The sequence below is a fragment of the Hemicordylus capensis genome, chromosome 4 (genome assembly GCF_027244095.1).
Source record: "Hemicordylus capensis ecotype Gifberg chromosome 4, rHemCap1.1.pri, whole genome shotgun sequence".
Lineage (NCBI taxonomy): Eukaryota > Metazoa > Chordata > Lepidosauria > Squamata > Cordylidae > Hemicordylus > Hemicordylus capensis.
In genome coordinates, this window is record NC_069660.1 from 74,231,789 (window position 1) to 74,251,241 (window position 19,453).

Consider the following 19,453-nt stretch of genomic DNA (forward strand, 5'->3'; position numbering starts at 1 on the left):
TGTGGAAATATTCCCAAGAGAACACAAAGAGTCTTGGCATCTTAAAGATGAACAAATGTATTGTAGCATAATCTTCTGTGGACCATTGCCCACTTCAGTATATCAATGCTTGCATCTGATGAAAGAGACTGTAGTCCATGAACACTTATGACTGATACCATGAACATTTTAGTCTTTACATTGCCACAACAGACTCTGTTGTACTTATTGCAACAGACAAACACAGCTATCCTTCTGGAACTTGTTTTAAAGAGATATATGGCTTAATTGGTTTGAATTCACTCTCCCCCCCCCCCCCCGCCCCGTGCTGGGGTTTTCTTTCTGTCACCTTTTGACCAGGCCTGGGAGAAGACAAGGTGGCTGATATTTTGCTCATGACATATGTGACAATATTTTGTATCATCAATAGAGCTATACAGTTGCAGTTTTTTCACAACTGTACTTTGCCCACGTGGAGTATTTATGCAGTAGTGAAATATGTTGTCAGCAACTCAGTAGCCACAGAAGACACATCCAAAATTAAGAAACATTTAGAGGCTATTCACATGCATGTGCAAAACTGGGCTAAGGGACCCCAGCCCGGTTTTGCACGCACGTGTGAACTGCTGGGATCAGACCCAATCCCAGCGGCAAACTCGCCTATGTAGCCACCCTCTTAAATGAGGTTAAGGGAGCGAGTGCTCCCTTAACCTCATTTTGTTGGGTCATGTGGCAGCTGCACATAGCTGCAGTGGCCACACTGTGGGGAGCCTGGGGAGGTGGATTCCCATAATACACCACGCACTCGTGTGGTGCATTATTGGAGCTCGGCGTGGGGTGGGGGGGCGGTGATGTGTAGCAGCGCATCCTGACACCCCGACCCCTGGAGCTGCCAGGAGCACAGCTGGTTGTCTGAGTGGGCAATCCACCCACCCAGGGAAGGGAGGCCGATTATCTGCCAGGAGGGTAAGTGAAACCTGTTCTCCTTGCAGACTGCCCCAGAGCCCTTCTCACTGATCATGAGAAGAGCTAGTCTATAGATCAGGTTGACATAATGGTCAAGAATGAGAGGTGACACAAAAATTGAGGTAGTTAGCACAGTCAGAGGCAAACATTGTTCCAGGACACAAATGTAAGCTGACATCACTTTGAAGAAGCAGCGGTAATCGGTTGATGAGGCTACAGAGGACGTTAGTTAATGAAGGCGAAACAGAGGTCAGCCAGAGTACTACTACTAGTATAGCCAACAGGACCCTGCTGGTTGCCAATATACTGGTCTGGAACTAAATTATAGTTAAGATAAATAATAGGTGATGACATGATTCAGGTGACACCATTACATTGAAATGATTAATTCCAAACTGTACTTTCTCCCTAACAACTATAAAACAGTTTTACATTTATGTGACAGAAATCTGTGCATGTTTTGAGTGTCATACAAACCCAATACCAAATACTAAGGCAGTTCACATTATCAAAAACCGGGTAGGACAAGTGCGCTGCCCAGATTTGGGAGCTGTGAGAGCTTCTGATTTTTTATCATGTGCGAGTAAAAACCTAGGTAGGTGGAGGGGGGAGTGACTGTGTGGAAGCCTCATACTGGGTAGGCCAGCTTTTCCTCCTACCTCAGTAAACAGCTACGTGCAGGTGCTGGGTAGGATGGCATTATCCTTCCTAGCAAGAGGCTCTCACATGATCATTCCCCCTCCTCTTATCTACCTGCACATGATAAAAAAAATTAGGAGCGTGCATAGTTCCCAAAGCTGGGCAGGATATTTGTCTCCTACCCAGTTTATGGTTAATGTGGGAACAAGCCTACTATATTATTCAGAACTCAATATTTGCTACAAAAGTTGTTTCAGTATTAGATCTAGAAATTAAACACTGGTATTTAGAAGTCAAGTAGTTATTTTTAGATGATATGCTCCATCATTACATACAAATTCAGTACATATTAGCAACTAGTACATATAGACAGCAAATAGATACTGTACCTCTTGGAAATAGGTTAACTATGGTCAGGAAAACATCCTGAATGAAACATGTGGTCAGCATTAGGACCTAACAGAAGCCTGCAGAGAGTACTTATTTTCTTGGGTTATAAAATATTAATCCTAGCTATCAGTTCAGTCCCATTTCATGTTGGTGCTGGGGGAAGGGAAAGGTTTTCAAGCTGCTTTACCTCCTGTTGCATTTTTGTTCATGTAGTAAGCAGGCTTGTAGTTCATCTCAGCCATCTACAAATTACACAAATGTAAAGGTTCTCAGTAATGCAGCTGAAGTGAAATTTGAATGTGGCTTTATTAATCTCTTAATTGCAAGTAAATATTTTACACCAATTAGGGATGTAATGTGAAAGGGAACACCAAACTTCCAACAATGTTAGATGTTTCTACTGTATTGTATGTTTTTGTGCTTTTTTAAGGTATACCTCATGGGAAAAGTTGCATTTAGAGTGTACTTATGCACAGCACACACACATAATAACAAATTGTGACACCAATCCCAATAACTCAATTTGTTCTCATTTCTAACAACGCTATTTAGAATAAGCATGTCATTTGCTTTAAAACCACAGGGAAACTAAGGGGCCATTGTGACCCCAAACTAAAATTGTTTCTGCAATGCAAAGAGAACAAGATTTTTCAATATCTCTATATATAATTCTCTAAGGCGTACCCATGGCTAATCCTGTGTATGGCAGCTCTCGCGAGAATTTGCGAGCAGAAGCACAGCGGTGATTGGGCAGTGGAGATTCCATATGCAGATAGGAAAGCGGAGCCTGTGAGAGCAGAAGCACCATGGTGATTTGGCAGTGGAGATTCCATATGTAGATAGCGGGGAGGTGATTGAGCAGTGAGGATTCCATATGCAGATAGGGAAGAGGAGCCTGTGATGGTTAAAGTCAGTTGGAATGCAATGGTTACTGGTCGGAAGATGTGCTTGACTGTAGAGGAGAGGAATCTATATATATAAAAGGATAGTGGGCAGGGGTCTGTGAAGAGTGGGGTCATGAGGGAGGAAAAAGCCCCTTCAGGAGAAGGAAGCTGCCATTGTGTGAATTAGATGAGGAAACAAGATCTGTTAACTCAGGAAGGGGGAGAGAGAGAAAGAAAGAAAGAAAAAAAGAAGGGAGAGGAAGAAAGACAGAGGGGAAGAGTGGGTGGAGGAGAGAGATAGAAAAAGAAGGCAAGGGAAAAGAGAAAGAAGGAAGGGCGAAGGAAGGGCCTGAGCCAGTCATTGGCCTGAGGGGAATGAGCGGCCATAGCAATGCATATTGGCAGCAAGGAAGAGCCCAGTCAACCACTGCTGCTGTTTCAGGCTACCAAGGCCATTGGCAGAAGGAGGCAGGCAGGCAAGAGGTGGGCCCAGGCCTCTAAGTGGCCTGAGGGGAACGAGTGGCCATGGCGGTGGCAGCAGTGAGGAAGGGCCCAGTCAACTGCTGCTCCTGTAGGGAGGAGCAGGAGCAGGGCTCAGGTGTGGGGGAGGTCTCTGGGGATAGGGGGCTGCAGCTTGGTCAGTAGGCACCAGCAACACTGCAGCAGTGACCAAGAGGGGTGAGGGGGATGGAAACAACTAGATGGAGGAGGAGGAGCAGAAGTGTGGCTCAGGTGAGGGTAGAGAGATATCTGAAGTGAGTGGGGCTGTGGCAGGGGGTGAGGGGAGCAATCAAGTACTAGTGCGCAGATGCTCTGCATGGGTTAAGCTAGTAATAATATTGCGGCATGTTTTGTTTTTGCTGCAGATGACTAACATGGCTGCTTCTCTGGAATTCTTTCCTATGGAGGAGTCTACAGTTTTATTATTGGGAGGAAAAATTCACAGTTCTGCAGATCATGGGCTCCATAAAACAGAAAGGTCTTAGCCTCACACCAGAAGGCCATGAGAGTTAGATGGATTTCCCATGGTTGGGAGTTGTACATCGCCTGGGCCCTATCATGGAAATTTGAGTATATAGTTCTGAATTATTAATGATTATTAAAGATGTTTATTTGCCAGTTTTCAACATAAACATTCCCCAAGTAGTTGACACAGCAAAAGAACTGAGAAGATAGTTTCCTGTCCCAAAGAAGTTTACAGTCTAAAAAACAAGACATCAGCAAGCAGCCACTGGAAGGGATGCTGTGCTGGACTGACTAGGGACAATTACTATCTGCTAAATATAACTGAGCCAGCATTTTGAAAAAAAATTTTCCTCCAGTTAAGCAGGGATGACATGCATAAATACATAAAATTTAATCTTTGTATCAGAACACTTATGAGGAATTAATTTGATTGAGATAGATAGATAGTTAGATAGATAGATATCCCACTTTTCAACTATGATTGACTCCCAAAGTGGCACCAAATTAAAAATCCATCAGACTGCAGTAACTATGGTGGGTATGATGGTCTGCATTTCACAATTCCAGTTTCATGTTTTATTTCTTGTGTTTTGAGTTGCTGGACATAATGGTGAGGGAAGCATCTTAGATGTCAGTATGCAGGTCTTGCCCCCAACCTTCCAGCTGCCACGGTGGTGCTAGCTCTTGGATATGTAACTTCCCTGTCCAATAATAACTTCCCTGCTAAAAGCCGCCTCAACATAAAGCAAATTGAGCAGCACATATTACCTAGGAGGAATCCAGTAGCTGCTGGGATCTGGAGGAACATGTACAAAAACAGGAGCAGGCTACAGGCATGCATTAAAGAACCCTAAAAAAAATGCATCTTGCAATTCTTTAAGCAGAGAACACAACCAACAGTTTTCAGGAATCTGACTAGCAAGTAAGTAGGAAACATCCATGTGAGAGTCTGGGAGGCCCATTCCATCATTTTTTCTAAAATGTCAAAAATTTAATAATTTAATATTATTTTAATAATTTAATGTTATTTAATAATAAAGTTTAGTATTATTTATTGCTATTATTAACAACTAGCAGACCCAGCACATAGCATCTGCACTGCTAGTTTGTCTCTGCCCAGCCAGGCTCTACCACTTTCTCTCCCCACCGCTTCCCCCCTCCCTTCTGCCCCAGTCTGTTCCTTGTCATTCCGTTCTCCTTCCCCAGTCCATTCCCCACCACTTCACCCCTCCCTTCCACCCCAATCCATTCCCCATCGTTCCGGAGGTCCCCATCCTCCTCCAGCCACCGGGAGCTTTCCCTCCCCACACCCCAGCAGTGCTTTCTTTCCCTGCCAGGCTCCCTCCCTCCCATTTTTGCCAACCCGCCTCCTCTGCCAGGGCTTGCCTCGTGGGGCCATTGTCTGCCGCTGCCATCATTTCTCCCCGCCACCTCCCACCTCATCACGGCTGCCATTTTTTCTCACCGGCTGCCTGCCACTCCTAACCACCGCCATTATCATCCAGTCTGCCACGCATCTCCACGCATCCAGATAGTCCGGTTAAGCGTATTCATTATATAGAAGAAGATTGCCACAGGATGATCAGTAACCACAGAAGCAAAAACAGAAAACAGAACAAAATGAAGAGACAGAAGATTTGAGCAGCAAGAGAAAGAGGCCATGGTAGTTCTGGCAGCTATCAGAACTGAGCCAGAAGATCCAATACTGGAGAATGACTTTATCCAAGAGAATAGGATACTCTGGCCACTCAGAGTGCTAGGCTGGAGGCCAACCAGAGGCACATGATGCTTCATTTGACCTGTGAAAAGATTTCCTTGTTCTTCAGGAATGGCTTAGGGGTGGAAGTTTCTGACTACAAACATGAACTGAAATATGCAGGTGCTGATATTTCACAACTAAGTTTGACATTCTTTCCCCTGACAATGTTTCTATGCGTTTAACAACTTCATTAAAATAAGCAGATGAAACACTCACACGTGTAATTTCAGCTAAACTGCTTGAGTTGAACAGATTATCAGGGCCCCCCTCTCTAAACAACAGTATTTGGCTCTTGATGAGCACAAATAAGAAATCAAAAGGAATGTTATCTGATTAACTGTAATACTTCAACTATTTATTTCTCAGTGAAGCAAGAGACAAAGGATGAAGTTGGTCAATTGGTACAGAAGGATTCTCTGTTTCTGCATGCGATTTAAACAAACAGTTTGCTCATGCATGTGTGTTTTTTAAAATAGCAGCAGTGGAAGGATCAAGATTGGGATGCAGTATGAGGGCAAAGGGTTAACTTCCCACACATCAAAATCCTGATTCTGATCTCCCTCTCCTACAACTGCTATTTTTAAAGGGGGGGAAAGGGAAGGCAAATACACATTTAATGCAACATGTTGTTTCAAATCATTTGAGACCTTCCTTGGTGAAGAGTGCAGGAATCTAGATTTTTGGTTAATCATGCTGCCCCCTAGAGGTCTTCTCTGTTCAGGACCATGATTTATAAATGCTTCCAGATGTTCCAGACAAGCCATTAACATTGTTTTAAACGTAATATGTATACTCCATACCCAGGCCAGGTGCTGAATACAGACTTGGCCTAGATATAGCATACAGCCAACATGATTAGGCTAAACAGTTCTAGCTCAACAACATTTCAGTAAGGTCTATGATAGGAAGCCAGATAATTGCAGTGATTTAGGGAGGTGCTGAAAGGCATCATCTCATACTGTAAGGGAGAAGGCAATGGTGAACCACTTCTGTATTCTACAAAGAAAACCACATGGCTCTGTGGCTGGCCAGGAGTCGACTCTGACTCAATGGCACAACCAACCAACATAAAGCTGAGATGACCATCTTTAATATAATTTCAAAGAATCCCAATGTGTGTGCTTCAGAACCTAACTTTCTAAAGAGTAAACAGTAAGCCACGGTGCCATTTGGATGATGCAAAAAATTAAGGGTTAATTTAGCAAAGTCCACCTGTCCAGACCGCAATCAATTACCATACTGTTAAGTAATCATGCAGCCAATTATTTGCAAGTCTACTCACAAGTCCCACTTAGGGAGCAATTATGTACTTTTTTTTTACAAAAATGATTTGAGCAGAATAAGATCTGGCATAAGCCCATTTTGGGTAGTGGAACTTGAAATATCTCGCTACCACCTCTAGTATACCAGCAGAATTGGGCTACTATGCTGGCACAACACTATTCCAATAGAACTTACTGCTTCTGTGTAACTCCAGTTAGCAAAGGCCTCAAAACAGAGCAGAAACAAAGGCATATCATAAGGACATAAGAACAGCCCTGCTGGATCAGGCCCAAGGCCTGTCTAGTCCAGCATCCTGTTTCACACAGTGGCCCACCAGATGCTTCTGGGGAGCCCACAGGCAAGAGGTATGTGCATGCCCTCTTTCCTGCTGTTGCTCCCCTGCAACTGGTATTGAAAGGCATCATGCCTCTGAGGCTGGAGGTGGCCTACAGCCACCAGACTAGTAGCCATTGATAGACCTGTCCTCCATGAATTTGTCTAAGCCCCTTTTACATCCATTCAAGCTGGTGGCCATCACCATATCCCATGGCAAATAATTCCATATATAATTATGCGCTGTGTGAAAAAGTACTTCCTCATGTTGGTTCTAAATTTCCTGACCTTCAGTTTGATGGGGTGACCCTTGGTTCTAATGCTCTGAGAGGGAGAAGAATTTCTCTCTGTCCACCCTCTCCACTCCATGCATAATTTTATGTACTTCAATCATGTCTCCCCTTAGTCGCCTCTTTTCTAAACTAAAGAGCCCCAGGTGCTGTAGTCTTGACTTGTAAGGAAGGTGCACCAGGCCCCTGATCATCTTGGTTGCCCTCTTCTGCACCTTTTCCAGTTCTACAATATCCTTCTTAAGATACAGTAACCAAACCTGTACACAGTACTCCAGATGTGGCTGCACCACAGATTTGTATAAGGGCATTATAATATTAGAATTTTATTTTCAGTTTCCTTCCTAATGATTCCTAGCATGGAATTAGTCTTTTTCACAGCTGCTGCACACTGAGTTGACACTTTCAATGCACGGTCCACCATGACCCCAAGATCTCTCTCTTGGTCAGTCACCAACAGCAAAACCCCCATCAGCGTATGTGAAGTTGGGGGGTTTTTTTGCCCCAATGTGCATCACTTCACACTTGCTTACATTGAACTGCATTTGCCATTTTGTCACCCACTCCCCTAGTTTGGAGAGATCTTTTTGTAGCTCCTCACAATCTGTTTTGGATTTTACTACCCTAAATAGTTTAGTGTCATCTGCAAATTTGGCCACTTCACTGCTTACCCCAACTTTTAGATCATTTATGGACAAGTTAAAGAGCACTGGTCCCAGTACTGATCCCTGGGGGACCCCACTTCCTCCCTCCCTCCATTGTGAAAACTGTCCATTTATTCCTACTCTCTGTTTACTGTCATTCAACCAGTTACTGATCCACACATCAACCTGTCCCCTTATTCCATGTCTGCTAAGTTTACTCAAGAATCTTTGGTGGGAAACTTTGACAATAGCTTATACCCCCTCCAGACATGCCTCCAATGATGGCATGTTTTGTAAATTCCAGAGATGGTGTAAGTCAAAAGCACCCACTGAATCAATAGAGAGGAAAAAACAATTGAACCTTTCACCACCACCTGCCTCACCATCCTGCCAAGATGGAGGACAGGATCCAAAAACCCCTGCAACCAATCACAGCACATACAGTATATAAATCCCTGACACCCATGTTATTCAGATGATAGGGTATGTGTCATGAGGCTATATATCTCTGGCCCATATTTTGCACACTTAGGTGTACAAGGGTGTACTTTGGTGAAGGCAATTAGGAAGAAATGGCATTTTGCATAAAAAGGAAATACTTTGCACAACCAGTCTACTGCCGTCAAAGCACATATGGAACCATACAACACTTCATTAGCACTCTGTTCTCAGAACTCTGATTGCAGGTACTCTGTCTCAGGACCCCAGGCATGAACACCCAATCAGAATGTCACTACACCGCCCCAAAATTGTTGGGGGTTATAATTTTTACCCTCAGTTAATTAGCAGAGCACTAAAGAAGCTACCCACTCGAGTTACAGAGTAGAATGCAGAGTTTAGTTGTTGCAGCTATTTAGAAAAGTCATGTGGAGATTCTTGTAGGGATGTGCATGAACCTGTTCGGAGGCCTTTTTACAGGCCTCCGAACAGTTTCGAACACGGGGCCAATTCAAAGTTTGATGCGGGGGAGGGCATGCTGCTTTAAGGGTGGGGGAGGATGCACTTACCCCTCCCACCACTTTCCCCCCACCTGCGCTCATTACTGGTAAAAACCTTCGGGGCAGTAGCATACTTCCCTGCCGCCCCTTCCCCCTCCTCTGCTGATAGTGGCCAGAAGTCCTGGGTGTGTGTGTGCGCGCATGCATGTCAGACCGGGGGGGGGGGAGCGGCAGGAGGGATAAGTGTACCCTCCCCTGCCGCCCTCAGCCACCCAGCTGCAGTTCCATGCACATCCCTAGATTCTTGTAGAACTAAATACAAAGTATTTATTGGTGAAGTACACTTTGGATAGGAAAGACCTAATCCTTAATCTAAAGAACTACATAATGAATAGGGAGGGAGAGGTTTCCATCTGCTCTCTAAGAGGAAAGGAAGGGAATCTGACTCTCACAGGAAATACCTGAAGAGTCCAATCAGGGGTCATTAGAATAGAGACAGGTAGAACAGCTAGGGAGCACTATCTCTACTCCCAATGCCCCTAGTGGTCATTAGGATAGTTGGTGCAAAAGGTCAATGCACTGGAACTCCATCTCCAACCAAAACAGCATGCAAAGACTCCACACAGGTGTGCAAGGGCAGGAGGAAATTCCATGTCTCAAAGTATGAATGCTGCAAATGTTTCATATCTCTTTCCCCTCCACTGAGTAATGACAACTAGACCTTGATTTAACTGTGTTAGCTAGCCATTCCTTCCTCTCTCAGCAGCAGCTAATAACAGTGGGTAGCTTCTAGAGACTAATATTTCCACAAGTGGAACTCTTCTCATAAAAGGGAGGAAGAACATTTTTCACCAATTCCTTTTTTCAGTGCCCTCTGAAAATACGTTCCCAAGGCTTGAGAAACCCTCAAGTCTCGATTTGTAGGGGACATGGGGGGTGCAGAAGGGAAGTGAGCTTGGTGAAAATCACCCCTGCTTCCTTTACATAAGCACTGCAGAAGAGTTCCACATGCAGCAGTATGTCTGGAAGCTGCTCAGTGTCTCCTGCACAGGTAAGCAGCATGCTCTTTGTTGGTGAACATTTCATTCCAACAATTACTGCTACTACTGGCAAACACTCATGGGCCATGGCCCCATTTGATTTTCAGGCTCACAGCCTGATCACAGAACAGTCACTGCACATAGAGTGCAACTTCCCACAGGACAGAGGTAAAGGTACTGGAACAAGCAAGAGGTCTACTGTGTGAGCAGCCAGGTGGCACCACTCAGCAATGGAAGGATGTGAGTAAAGGCTTCAGGGTATCCAAAGAATCAGAACAGATGTTGATACAGTATTATTATTATTATTTTAAATTTATATCCCGCTCTTCCTCCAAGGAGCCCAGAGCAGTGTACTACATACTTGAGTTTCTCTTTCACAACAACCCTGTGAAGTAGGTTAGGCTGAGAGAGAAGTGACTGGCCCAGAGTCACCCAGCTAGTTTTATGGCTGAATGGGGATTTGAACTTGGGTCTCCCCGGTCCTAGTCCAGCACTCTAACCACTACACCACGCTGGCTCTCAGTACTGGGTCTCTCTTTGTTCTCCACATGCAGTTCTCCAACAGGGGCAGAAGACAGGATCTTCTACATACCTAGCATTATGCAGGCCACAAGGGAAGGCCACAGGATGCCAAACAGCAATTACTAGTTTGATTTCAGCTGCTCATCTGTGAGTTACACTTATTCCAGAAAGGCTCAGTAGCTTTTTATGCTCCAGGCAGACAGTTATGTCACAGGTGAAGCCTGACCAAACCACTCACCTGCTACGCTGCTGTCAGTTATGCAGCTTGCAAAGTTATAGGAATCTTCGTACTCAGCCTCAGGAAGAGAGTCTGTGGGGCGAGGGATCAGAGACCTCTGTGCTACTAGGACACAGAGCCTGTGATTTCTCCCAGCTCATTCTCGAGAATAAAAGGACTCTATTACTTAATACAGGCTAATCTTTCATTTTAAAGAAAGCGGGCTAAAATTACCCTTCACAATGATTACATGATTATTGATGTAATTAAACATCAGTAAAGTAGTAAAGTTTCCAACTTTGACTCAAGCTATTCCTATTCACCCCACCCCGCATTCTTCACATGAAGCAACTCAGGATTGCTTTAAATACTGTAGTCTCCTGTCGATTAATACTGATTCCTGGGGACTCTAAACCAATCCTAGATGGTTTGGCAACCCTATTTCCCCCCACGTTCGCTTTCCGGAAGTTTTCAGATCAGAGACATGACTCCCGGAAATCGACGTTTTCAGGCAACAAGAGAGTCGCCTTCTTGAACCCAAGGGTCCTTTTGAGACAGGAAGTGGCCTCACTGCGCATGCTCCTTCCTTTTCAGCGCCTGAGCCTGCCGTTGCCGCCACGGTAAGGCCTGGTGGTGGTCGTTTAATCTTCCTAGTATCGTCCCCATCCTGTGATTGCCCGGCTAAATTTTCTCCTTATCGCTCCTGGGCACTGTAATTCGCTCTCCCGTCAACCTCGTTTTGGCCGGAGGGGTTGGGTAGCCGGTTGGAAGGCATCAAATTAAGTCAGGCCGCGGCTTTTGTAGAGATCAAGTCGGGGCAGATGTGGGCTTGGGTGGCTGTGGGTTTAAACATTGCTAAATTTTGTCTAGTTTAATTCAGTATTCGGAGAGCACTGTGCATGGTGTATTGTAGGCTTATCTGAAACCCCGAAGTTGTGTTCCCCAATCGCGTTTTGCAAAGAAGTAGACTTACCAGGGGGGCTGGTGGTGGGGAGAGAAAATTTCAGGGCATTAAATGAAGGCAAAATCAAGTAACTGCATAGTTTGAGAGCCTATCTAATTGGCTCTCTGTATTCTAATCTTGTGTATGCTTACTTGGAACCAAATCTCACTGAGTTTAATGGGACTGACTCCCAAATACATGTGTATACTTCAAAGCTGCATATTAAAAGCTGACCTTAATCTCAAACTTTACTATCTTGCTGTGATTGTTAGCAGTGGCCTTGTTTATAAGGTAACTCTTACAGTACTTTCTGTATATATGATGCATTGCTGTTTCTGCATGCTCTTCTAGCTTTATTTTAAGATTAATATTTGCAGCACTGAATTGCCTTCATATGCTTTGTTTTTTGACAGAGCACTAAAATGTGTTGGGTTAAACCACAGGCTTTCTTAAGAAAATGTGGATTTGTGTTACTTTGGGAAAATAAGGCTGTTTTTAGACAACCTAATCTATATTTTCTGCAGATGTTGATGCCTAAGAAAAACCGTATTGCTATCTACGAGCTCCTTTTTAAGGAGGGAGTGATGGTGGCTAAGAAGGATGTTCACATGCCTAAGCACCCAGAGCTGGCAGACAAGAATGTGCCTAATCTCCATGTCATGAAAGCAATGCAGGTAAGGCACTGGTCATGTCCTGACCTAGGTGTGTCACACTAGTAGCACCACTACCAACTCTGATCTTTTTTTAAAAATGAGATAATTATTAGATGTAAAAGAAGATAAGGCTTCTAATAGTTATTAGTAGAAGTGACTTCATAGGACATAGGAAGTTGCCATATACTGAATCAGACCATTGGTCTGTCTAGCTCAGTATTGTCTTCACAGACTGGCAGCGGCTTCTCCAAGGTTTCAGGCAGGAATCTCTCGGCTCTATTTTGGAGAAGCCAGGGAGGGAACTTGAAACCTGCTCTACCCAGAGTGGCCCTGAGGGGAATATCTTACAGTGCTCACACTTCTACTCCCATTCATGTGGAACCAGGGTAGACCCTGCTTAGCTAAGGGGACAAGTCATGCTTGCTACCACAAGACCAGTATAACTTACCTTACTACCCCCACATGGCAAGCTGTGTCTGATGAAATTATCTCTTCATCACAGCTGTACGTTTACTACTGTCCTCTTTTGCACCTGGTTATCTTAGAGTGAAATGGAGCAAGATGGATATATGCAGTAAATAATTTAAACTAGGCCCCATGTTGAGATTAAAAGTGCATTCTGGATCTGATCAAGTTGAACAGTACTGAGATCCAGGAACCTGCAGGTCCTAATGACTTGTTTTACATTGAGGCAGGAAATTATGCAGTACTACCTGACTGCCATTTTACAAACACTACATACAGCTTATTCTTCCTCTTAAATACTGGCCATGTTCTGTCTTCCCCTCACACCATCTTCCAGTTGGTGAGTTATATCACTTAAGTTTTTATCATTAATGTTAGTAAGATGGCTGAGGATTCTTGGTAGAATAAGAATCCTTATCTTTGTCATTGTTGCAGTTTTGAAGACTTACTGTGAATAAATGTTGACTTCAGTAGTCGTGACTTATCTGTAAATGGTTTAATCAGAATGCTTGCTCTTAGTCGCTGAAATCCCGTGGCTATGTGAAAGAGCAGTTTGCATGGAGGCATTTCTACTGGTATTTGACTAATGAAGGCATCCAGTACCTGCGGGATTATCTTCATCTGCCCCCTGAAATTGTGCCTGCCACCTTGCGCCGCAGCCGTCCTGAAACTGGGAGACCTCGGCCGAAAGGTAAGCACTGGCTTGGAGATATATTTCCCTTCAGTAGTTTTCATTTGTTAAAGATAAGGGGCATCCTTGGAATAAAATTTGAACACTCACAACATAATCATGCATCTGCAAATGGGTGTCACAAAATGATAGCCATGTATGATGAGGCTATAGCTGTTTCAAACTCAACCTGCATAAATGGTTAGAGTGCTGGACGAGGACCCAGGAGAACCGAGTTCAAATCCCCATTCAGCCATGATACTAGCTGGGTGATTCTGGGCCAGTCACTTCTCTCTCAGCCTAACCTACTTCACAGGGTTGTTGTGAGGAGAAATTCAAGTATGTAGTACACTGCTCTGGGCTCCTTGGAGGAAGAGTGGGATTTAAATGTAAAAATAATAATTAAATACATACACTCAAGTATGGTTCTAATGCAATTTAGCCTACTAACCTGTTTATCTCAAATGTATTCTGCAGACTAGTATATTAAAGTATAGCTGATTATATTTTTATACCTACTGTGCTGGAAACAATTAATGTTTCAGTTTCTGCTGCTGCTAAGACAGCTATATTTCACTAAGCCAAGTTCAAGTGGAGCATAGTTTTGTGAAGGAGTTCAGTGGTATCTTTGTAGGTGTGAATCTAAATTTAGGAGACAGTGGCAGCTTTTAAGAAAGCATCAGTCCTTAAATCCCTTTGGTTTTGCAAGTAGTTGTAAACCACTTGGTGTTGGTCAGATTGAGATTTGCTTTGCTGAGGGGAAAAACTGCATTTACTATATCAGGACTGTGTGTAGTTTGAACTGTGACATGTTCAGTATAGTACTGCTGAATTGATTCCCAACTATAGTTATGCATGATTGATGTCTTCTCTTTGGATCAAGAGCATTCTTAAGTATTTGATACACATTTAATTACAAAAATAAGAGTGGAGTGTTATTCTTCTATACGTTCTTGTATAATTTCCTTAGAAGCCTCTGTAAAATCAGTCTGCTTTTATAACAGAGAGCAATTTCTGACAGAACATGATTGCCTCATGGAGACTCCATGCAACAAGCTGTCTTGTGTGTAACAACTTGCCATTGGGCCCCACTTCTCTCTGACATTAGCAGGCTTTTGGGGTTACAGGGTGAGGGTGGTGACTATTGCTGAGAAGCTGCCTTGTACTGCGTCAGGTCCTTGGTCTGTCTAGCTCTAGCTTGGTCTGTCTAGCTCAGGTCCTTGGTCTGTCTAGCTCAGTATCATCTACACTGTCTAGCAGTGGCTCTCCAAAAGTTTCAGGCAGAAGTCTCTCTTGGGCCTTCCTGGAGATGCTGGGGACTAAACCTGGGATTGGGGTTAAGGTTACATTTCTTTCTATAGTATTGATCATTCCAATTTCTAGGAGTACTCAGTGGTTTCCGGTACACCTCATTCTATCCTTGATTGTAGCTTTAAATGATAGGTTAAGGTTCCAGTCAGTGTTGCTCAAGGCAGCCTGGTGAGTTGCATGTCTGAGAGGTCTGAAGCGCAAACGTTGTGGTCATTGATAACAATAAAAGTGCTCACATGTGGATGCCACTGTAGTATACTGTTCTCCCAGTTAGGAAGAGCAGTATTAGGTTATCCTTTTCAGGGCCAAAGCAGTTTTGAATGGTGAAAGTGGAGCTTGGATGCAATAACTAGGTACAACATAAGATAGTGACACTGGGGGAGCAAATAAAGCTAGCTTACAGTTGGTGTGGTTTTTTTGGGCTCTAGTGTGCCATTATGCATATTTTCTGCTGCTTGTGAATAAAGGTAGCGGTGGAAGATGTAGAGAAGAGATTTGCAACTGCTGTCTGTGGTGGCTTAGTTCTCCTTTAACCAAGCAATTGGTATTATGAAAAATTTCTATTCGCCACTTCAGTTGCTCATTTATGTTTTTTCTTCAAGAACTGACTTTGAAACCTAATGACACCTGGACTATTTAGGTGAAACTCATGAATTTATCGTGCTGTTCTGACTTTCTTTTCAGGACTGGAGGGTGAGCGTCCTGCTCGCCTTACCCGGGGAGAGACTGACAGGGATACCTACAGACGTAGTGCTGCTCCTCGTAAGTGAAACATTATGATCAAAGTAATGGGTGAACCATCTTCTGTAGTTTTTCTCTACCATTACTACCTAGGTTTATACTGGTAAAAGATGACAGCATCTCAGACTGAAGGAAACACTCAATTAAATAGGACTCCACAGATCTTGGCTGGCTTTGATAGTCAGGCAAAACTGGGTTGCTAGGGCCCTGTCCATATTGCAACAGGAAACAAGCAGGAGTCTTGTCACAAAATTTGGAAGTGAAGTGCAGCACAACACAGATGAGTTTGACTGGCAGCAGCTTCTCCAAGGTTGCAGGTAGGAGTCTCTCTCAGCCCTATCTTGGAGATGCCAGGAATGGAACTTGGAATCTTCCCAGAGCAGCCTCATTCCCTAGGGCCGCATGTTGTGCAGGCCTGCCTTTTTTTCCTTGGACCATTCCACTTACCCCTCTCTCCTCACCTGAACCTCTGTGTATTTTTTAAAAAAAGTTTATTTACATTTCTGCCGCTTGAGGGGGTGGGGCAGGGGTGATCCTGGAGTAGTCCTTTTTTCCCCACCCGGCAGCGGCAGCTCCCACTCCCAGAGTGATGCGGGGCCAAACGGCAGCACCTTCCTCACTCTGGGAGTGGGAGCCACTGCCGCCGGCCTTGCAGGTGGAGGGAGAGAAGGACTACTCCTGGCTTACACACACACACACACACACCCCCTCGGCAGCCATCAGCTGCGCGGCGGCAGAAATGTAAAAGAAAAAGCAGGGAGGTTTGGCAGGACGGGGTGACTCCTCATAAAGCCTGCTCTCTCTCTTGCGAAGCCTCTTGCCCCATCCTTTCCTTCTTTCTTTCCCCCTCTTCCTTCTGATCAAAGCATAATCTTCTCATCCAAAATTATGAGGAAAAACTTCTCTAATTTTTTTCCCTTACAAGTGCTCCATTTTAAATGTGGTGATTTGGCAGAGGTGGAAAGGAAGAACAATGCATTTTATTATGTATTTTGTACTGATTGTATATCTTATTGAATTTATTTTATTAGAATGAATTTTAATTCAATTTATTTTATATTTTAAATTTTGGCCTGCCAGAACTTTTAGAAGTTAAATTTTGATTAAATTCATTTTAATTAATTTTACTTTAATTTGATTTGATTTAATTGATTGATATTAAGTGTTACTTTACTCATCAGCACCCAAAAAATTGACCTCTGCCCCCATGAGCCATGTCACGGTCTATTTCGGCCCACCAGGTCATTTGAGTTGTACATGCCTGCCCTAAGGAGAATACCTTACAGTACTCACACATATCGTCCCCTATTCGAATGCAAACAGGGCAGACACTGCTTAGCAAAGGGGGCAATACATGCTTGCTACCACAACCTCATAGGGTTGTGAGAATAAAAATAACCATGTACACCACTCTGGGCTCCTTGGAGGAAAAGCAGGAAAATAAAGCTGTACTGCCCCTAGACAGCTTCCAGGCTCCACAGAAGCACACCACAACGGTAGGCAGTCCTCCCACCCCTCTACCCAGTGAGCTCTATGCTATAGGGCTGGGTATTTTCATGCTTTGCATGGTATTTGTAGACTTTGGCAATAAAATGGCATAAACAACTTGTACATAAATACCTGGAGCACTGCTCTAATACCACTTAAATGCACCAGAACGTTATAGACATCTCCCAACACTCACAGTTCTGTTCCGCCTTCCATCATGAAACATAGCTGTGTAAATAGGGGTCCTGGTGGTCTCCCAACCAAACACTGGTTAGATACACTTGGCTCCAGCAAAGTTGTTGCCTTGTGTGCCTTCAGACTCTACCATTGTGACTGCACAGTGCTCTTGAATAATACAGCGTTTTCTCTTCCTAGCTGGTGCTGACAAGAAGGCTGAGGCTGGTGCTGGTGCAGCTACTGAATTTCAATTTGTAAGTATTTCCATGCATAATTAGTTTTATTTAGAGTCTTTAAAAATGTAAGCAAATGTTTCTGGAGGAAGTAGCACACACTTTCCTCTGTCCCTGAGGTTCAGACTAGGGACCAGCTGGCAGGAGCAATTGTATGCATCCCAAGCTTTTATTTCTGCTGCATGGTGATAAAGATTGCATGCTGATAAAGTAGTGATCTGACCCAGACTAGAGCAGAGAGAAATGATTAGATGGTACAGACACCAGACAAACTATTGTTGGACTGGGGTGTAACAATTTATGAATAACAATTTTTTCTCTGATACAAATGAACATTCCCATTGTATAATAAGATTCATCCAGCCAGTTAAGTAGGGCTTGGATAAGCATCACCAGAGCAGATGGAAATATGCAGCCAAATACCAATTGATGGAGTGCAGAACACTACATACATGTGAAGATACATTTTGCTTGATCAGGCGATGAAAGCAGTCCCTGGGCAGTTGCCCGTTTTATATGTGAGAGAAATTTTATGAATAATGAAGATACAGTGTATGTCTGCCCAATGTAAATTCAATAGTGTTTTTTTGTTGAGCCGGCTTTTTCCTTAGTGCTTGTTTTTGCAGTGTCACAGTATACCTCATAAGCTATTTTCTGTCCTCAGACTTGTTTGTTTATGACAAATTGATCTCTATGCAGTATGTCTGTCCTGCCAGATAAATGCTTGAACTTCTGAAATGTGATTTGCAGTACATTGTTATAGAGTTCCATAGTATATTTCCTTTGACAGTTTGCTGTAGAAATATTATGATGGATTTGATTTAGACCCTTGCCCATTGGAAATTACACCATGTAATTTTAAATACTAGAGCTGCAGCATGCTGCCTTCACCTGCATCCTCAACCCTTGTTTGCTAGAGCATTTCCTTGGAATACCCTTTGTGTTCAAATACAGTACATCTTGCAGTGTGACCTAGTTACCTTGCAACATTATGAACCTCAGTCTGCCCAAGAGCAGAGTATAGAGGCGATGCTGAGCCAGGTTAATGTAATACACTTGGAATAGTAATTGTTGATATTGAATGCTTATAATTGTTTTTCTTTTTAATTTTCAGAGAGGTGGATTTGGGCGTGGACGTGGTCAGCCGCCTCAGTAGAACTCTGTTGCTGTTGGGTTGTGTCTTGTGTATAATAAATAGGTGAAAACATCACTGCTTGTATTCTTGAATCATTTAATTGTGTGAAGCCTGATGCTGGAGGGAAGAAGCGTCTAGCTGCTAGCCCCCAATGTTTGCTCTCAAATGTGAAGAAGATGACATAATGGCAAATTTGGCTGTTCTATTTAAAAGAACAAGTATCAAACAATTATGTTTGCTGATAGGACTCCAACCATAGGAGGACTGAGAAGGCCTTCTAGTTTTAAGGGGACTGTAGCTAGCTTTCATCATGTTGCTCTTCATTCTTCCCCAGTCCTACTGACTATTAACGCCAGTCCCTATGCCCTACTGCTCTTTTCCTCCTTGCTATTAAAAAAAAAAAAAAAATCAGTGTGAAGACCTGGTCCCTGAAAGTGCAAAATGAGTAAAGTTCTGTGTGCAGTCTATTCTGAATCAACATCTTAGGTTTCTTTGCCTCATCATCTCTGTTGGTGCACCACAAGCAAACATCTTGTAATGGTTGGGCTCCTTGGCCCTATAGAAAGTAAAAGCATTTGCTCTCGACATCTTGCTTAAAAGCCCAATCTTAATCATGTTTATTTGGGAAGGAATTTCTAACAAACTTACTGGGACTTATGCCCAGGTAGCAGCACATAAGGTTGGAGCCATATTCTAATGTTTGGGGAAATAGCTTTTAATTAATGTGGTAACCTGTTAAATTCAGCAAGCCTTCCATTCATTTAACAGGACAGACCTCACCAACATGAGGATTTATTCTTGTGATAG

At 43.5% G+C, this 19,453-nt stretch overlaps 1 protein-coding gene and 1 long non-coding RNA gene across 2 annotated transcripts; one reads left to right on the forward strand and one right to left on the reverse strand.

The window, feature by feature from the left end:
* Positions 1 to 1,062: 1,062 nt before the first annotated feature.
* LOC128324536 (uncharacterized) lies at positions 1,063 to 11,305 on the reverse strand. The gene is made up of 2 exons (XR_008306918.1): positions 10,852 to 11,305; positions 1,063 to 2,216 (listed from the first exon to the last, which is right to left on the reverse strand). It is a non-coding gene; the product is annotated as an uncharacterized LOC128324536 (long non-coding RNA).
* On the forward strand, positions 11,294 to 18,721 carry RPS10 (ribosomal protein S10). The gene is made up of 6 exons (XM_053249224.1): positions 11,294 to 11,450; positions 12,298 to 12,447; positions 13,411 to 13,582; positions 15,557 to 15,634; positions 17,477 to 17,532; positions 18,626 to 18,721. Exons 2-6 carry the CDS (start codon positions 12,298 to 12,300, stop codon positions 18,665 to 18,667), a joined length of 498 nt encoding a protein of 165 aa, XP_053105199.1. The 5' UTR covers positions 11,294 to 11,450; the 3' UTR covers positions 18,668 to 18,721.
* Positions 18,722 to 19,453: the final 732 nt, after the last annotated feature.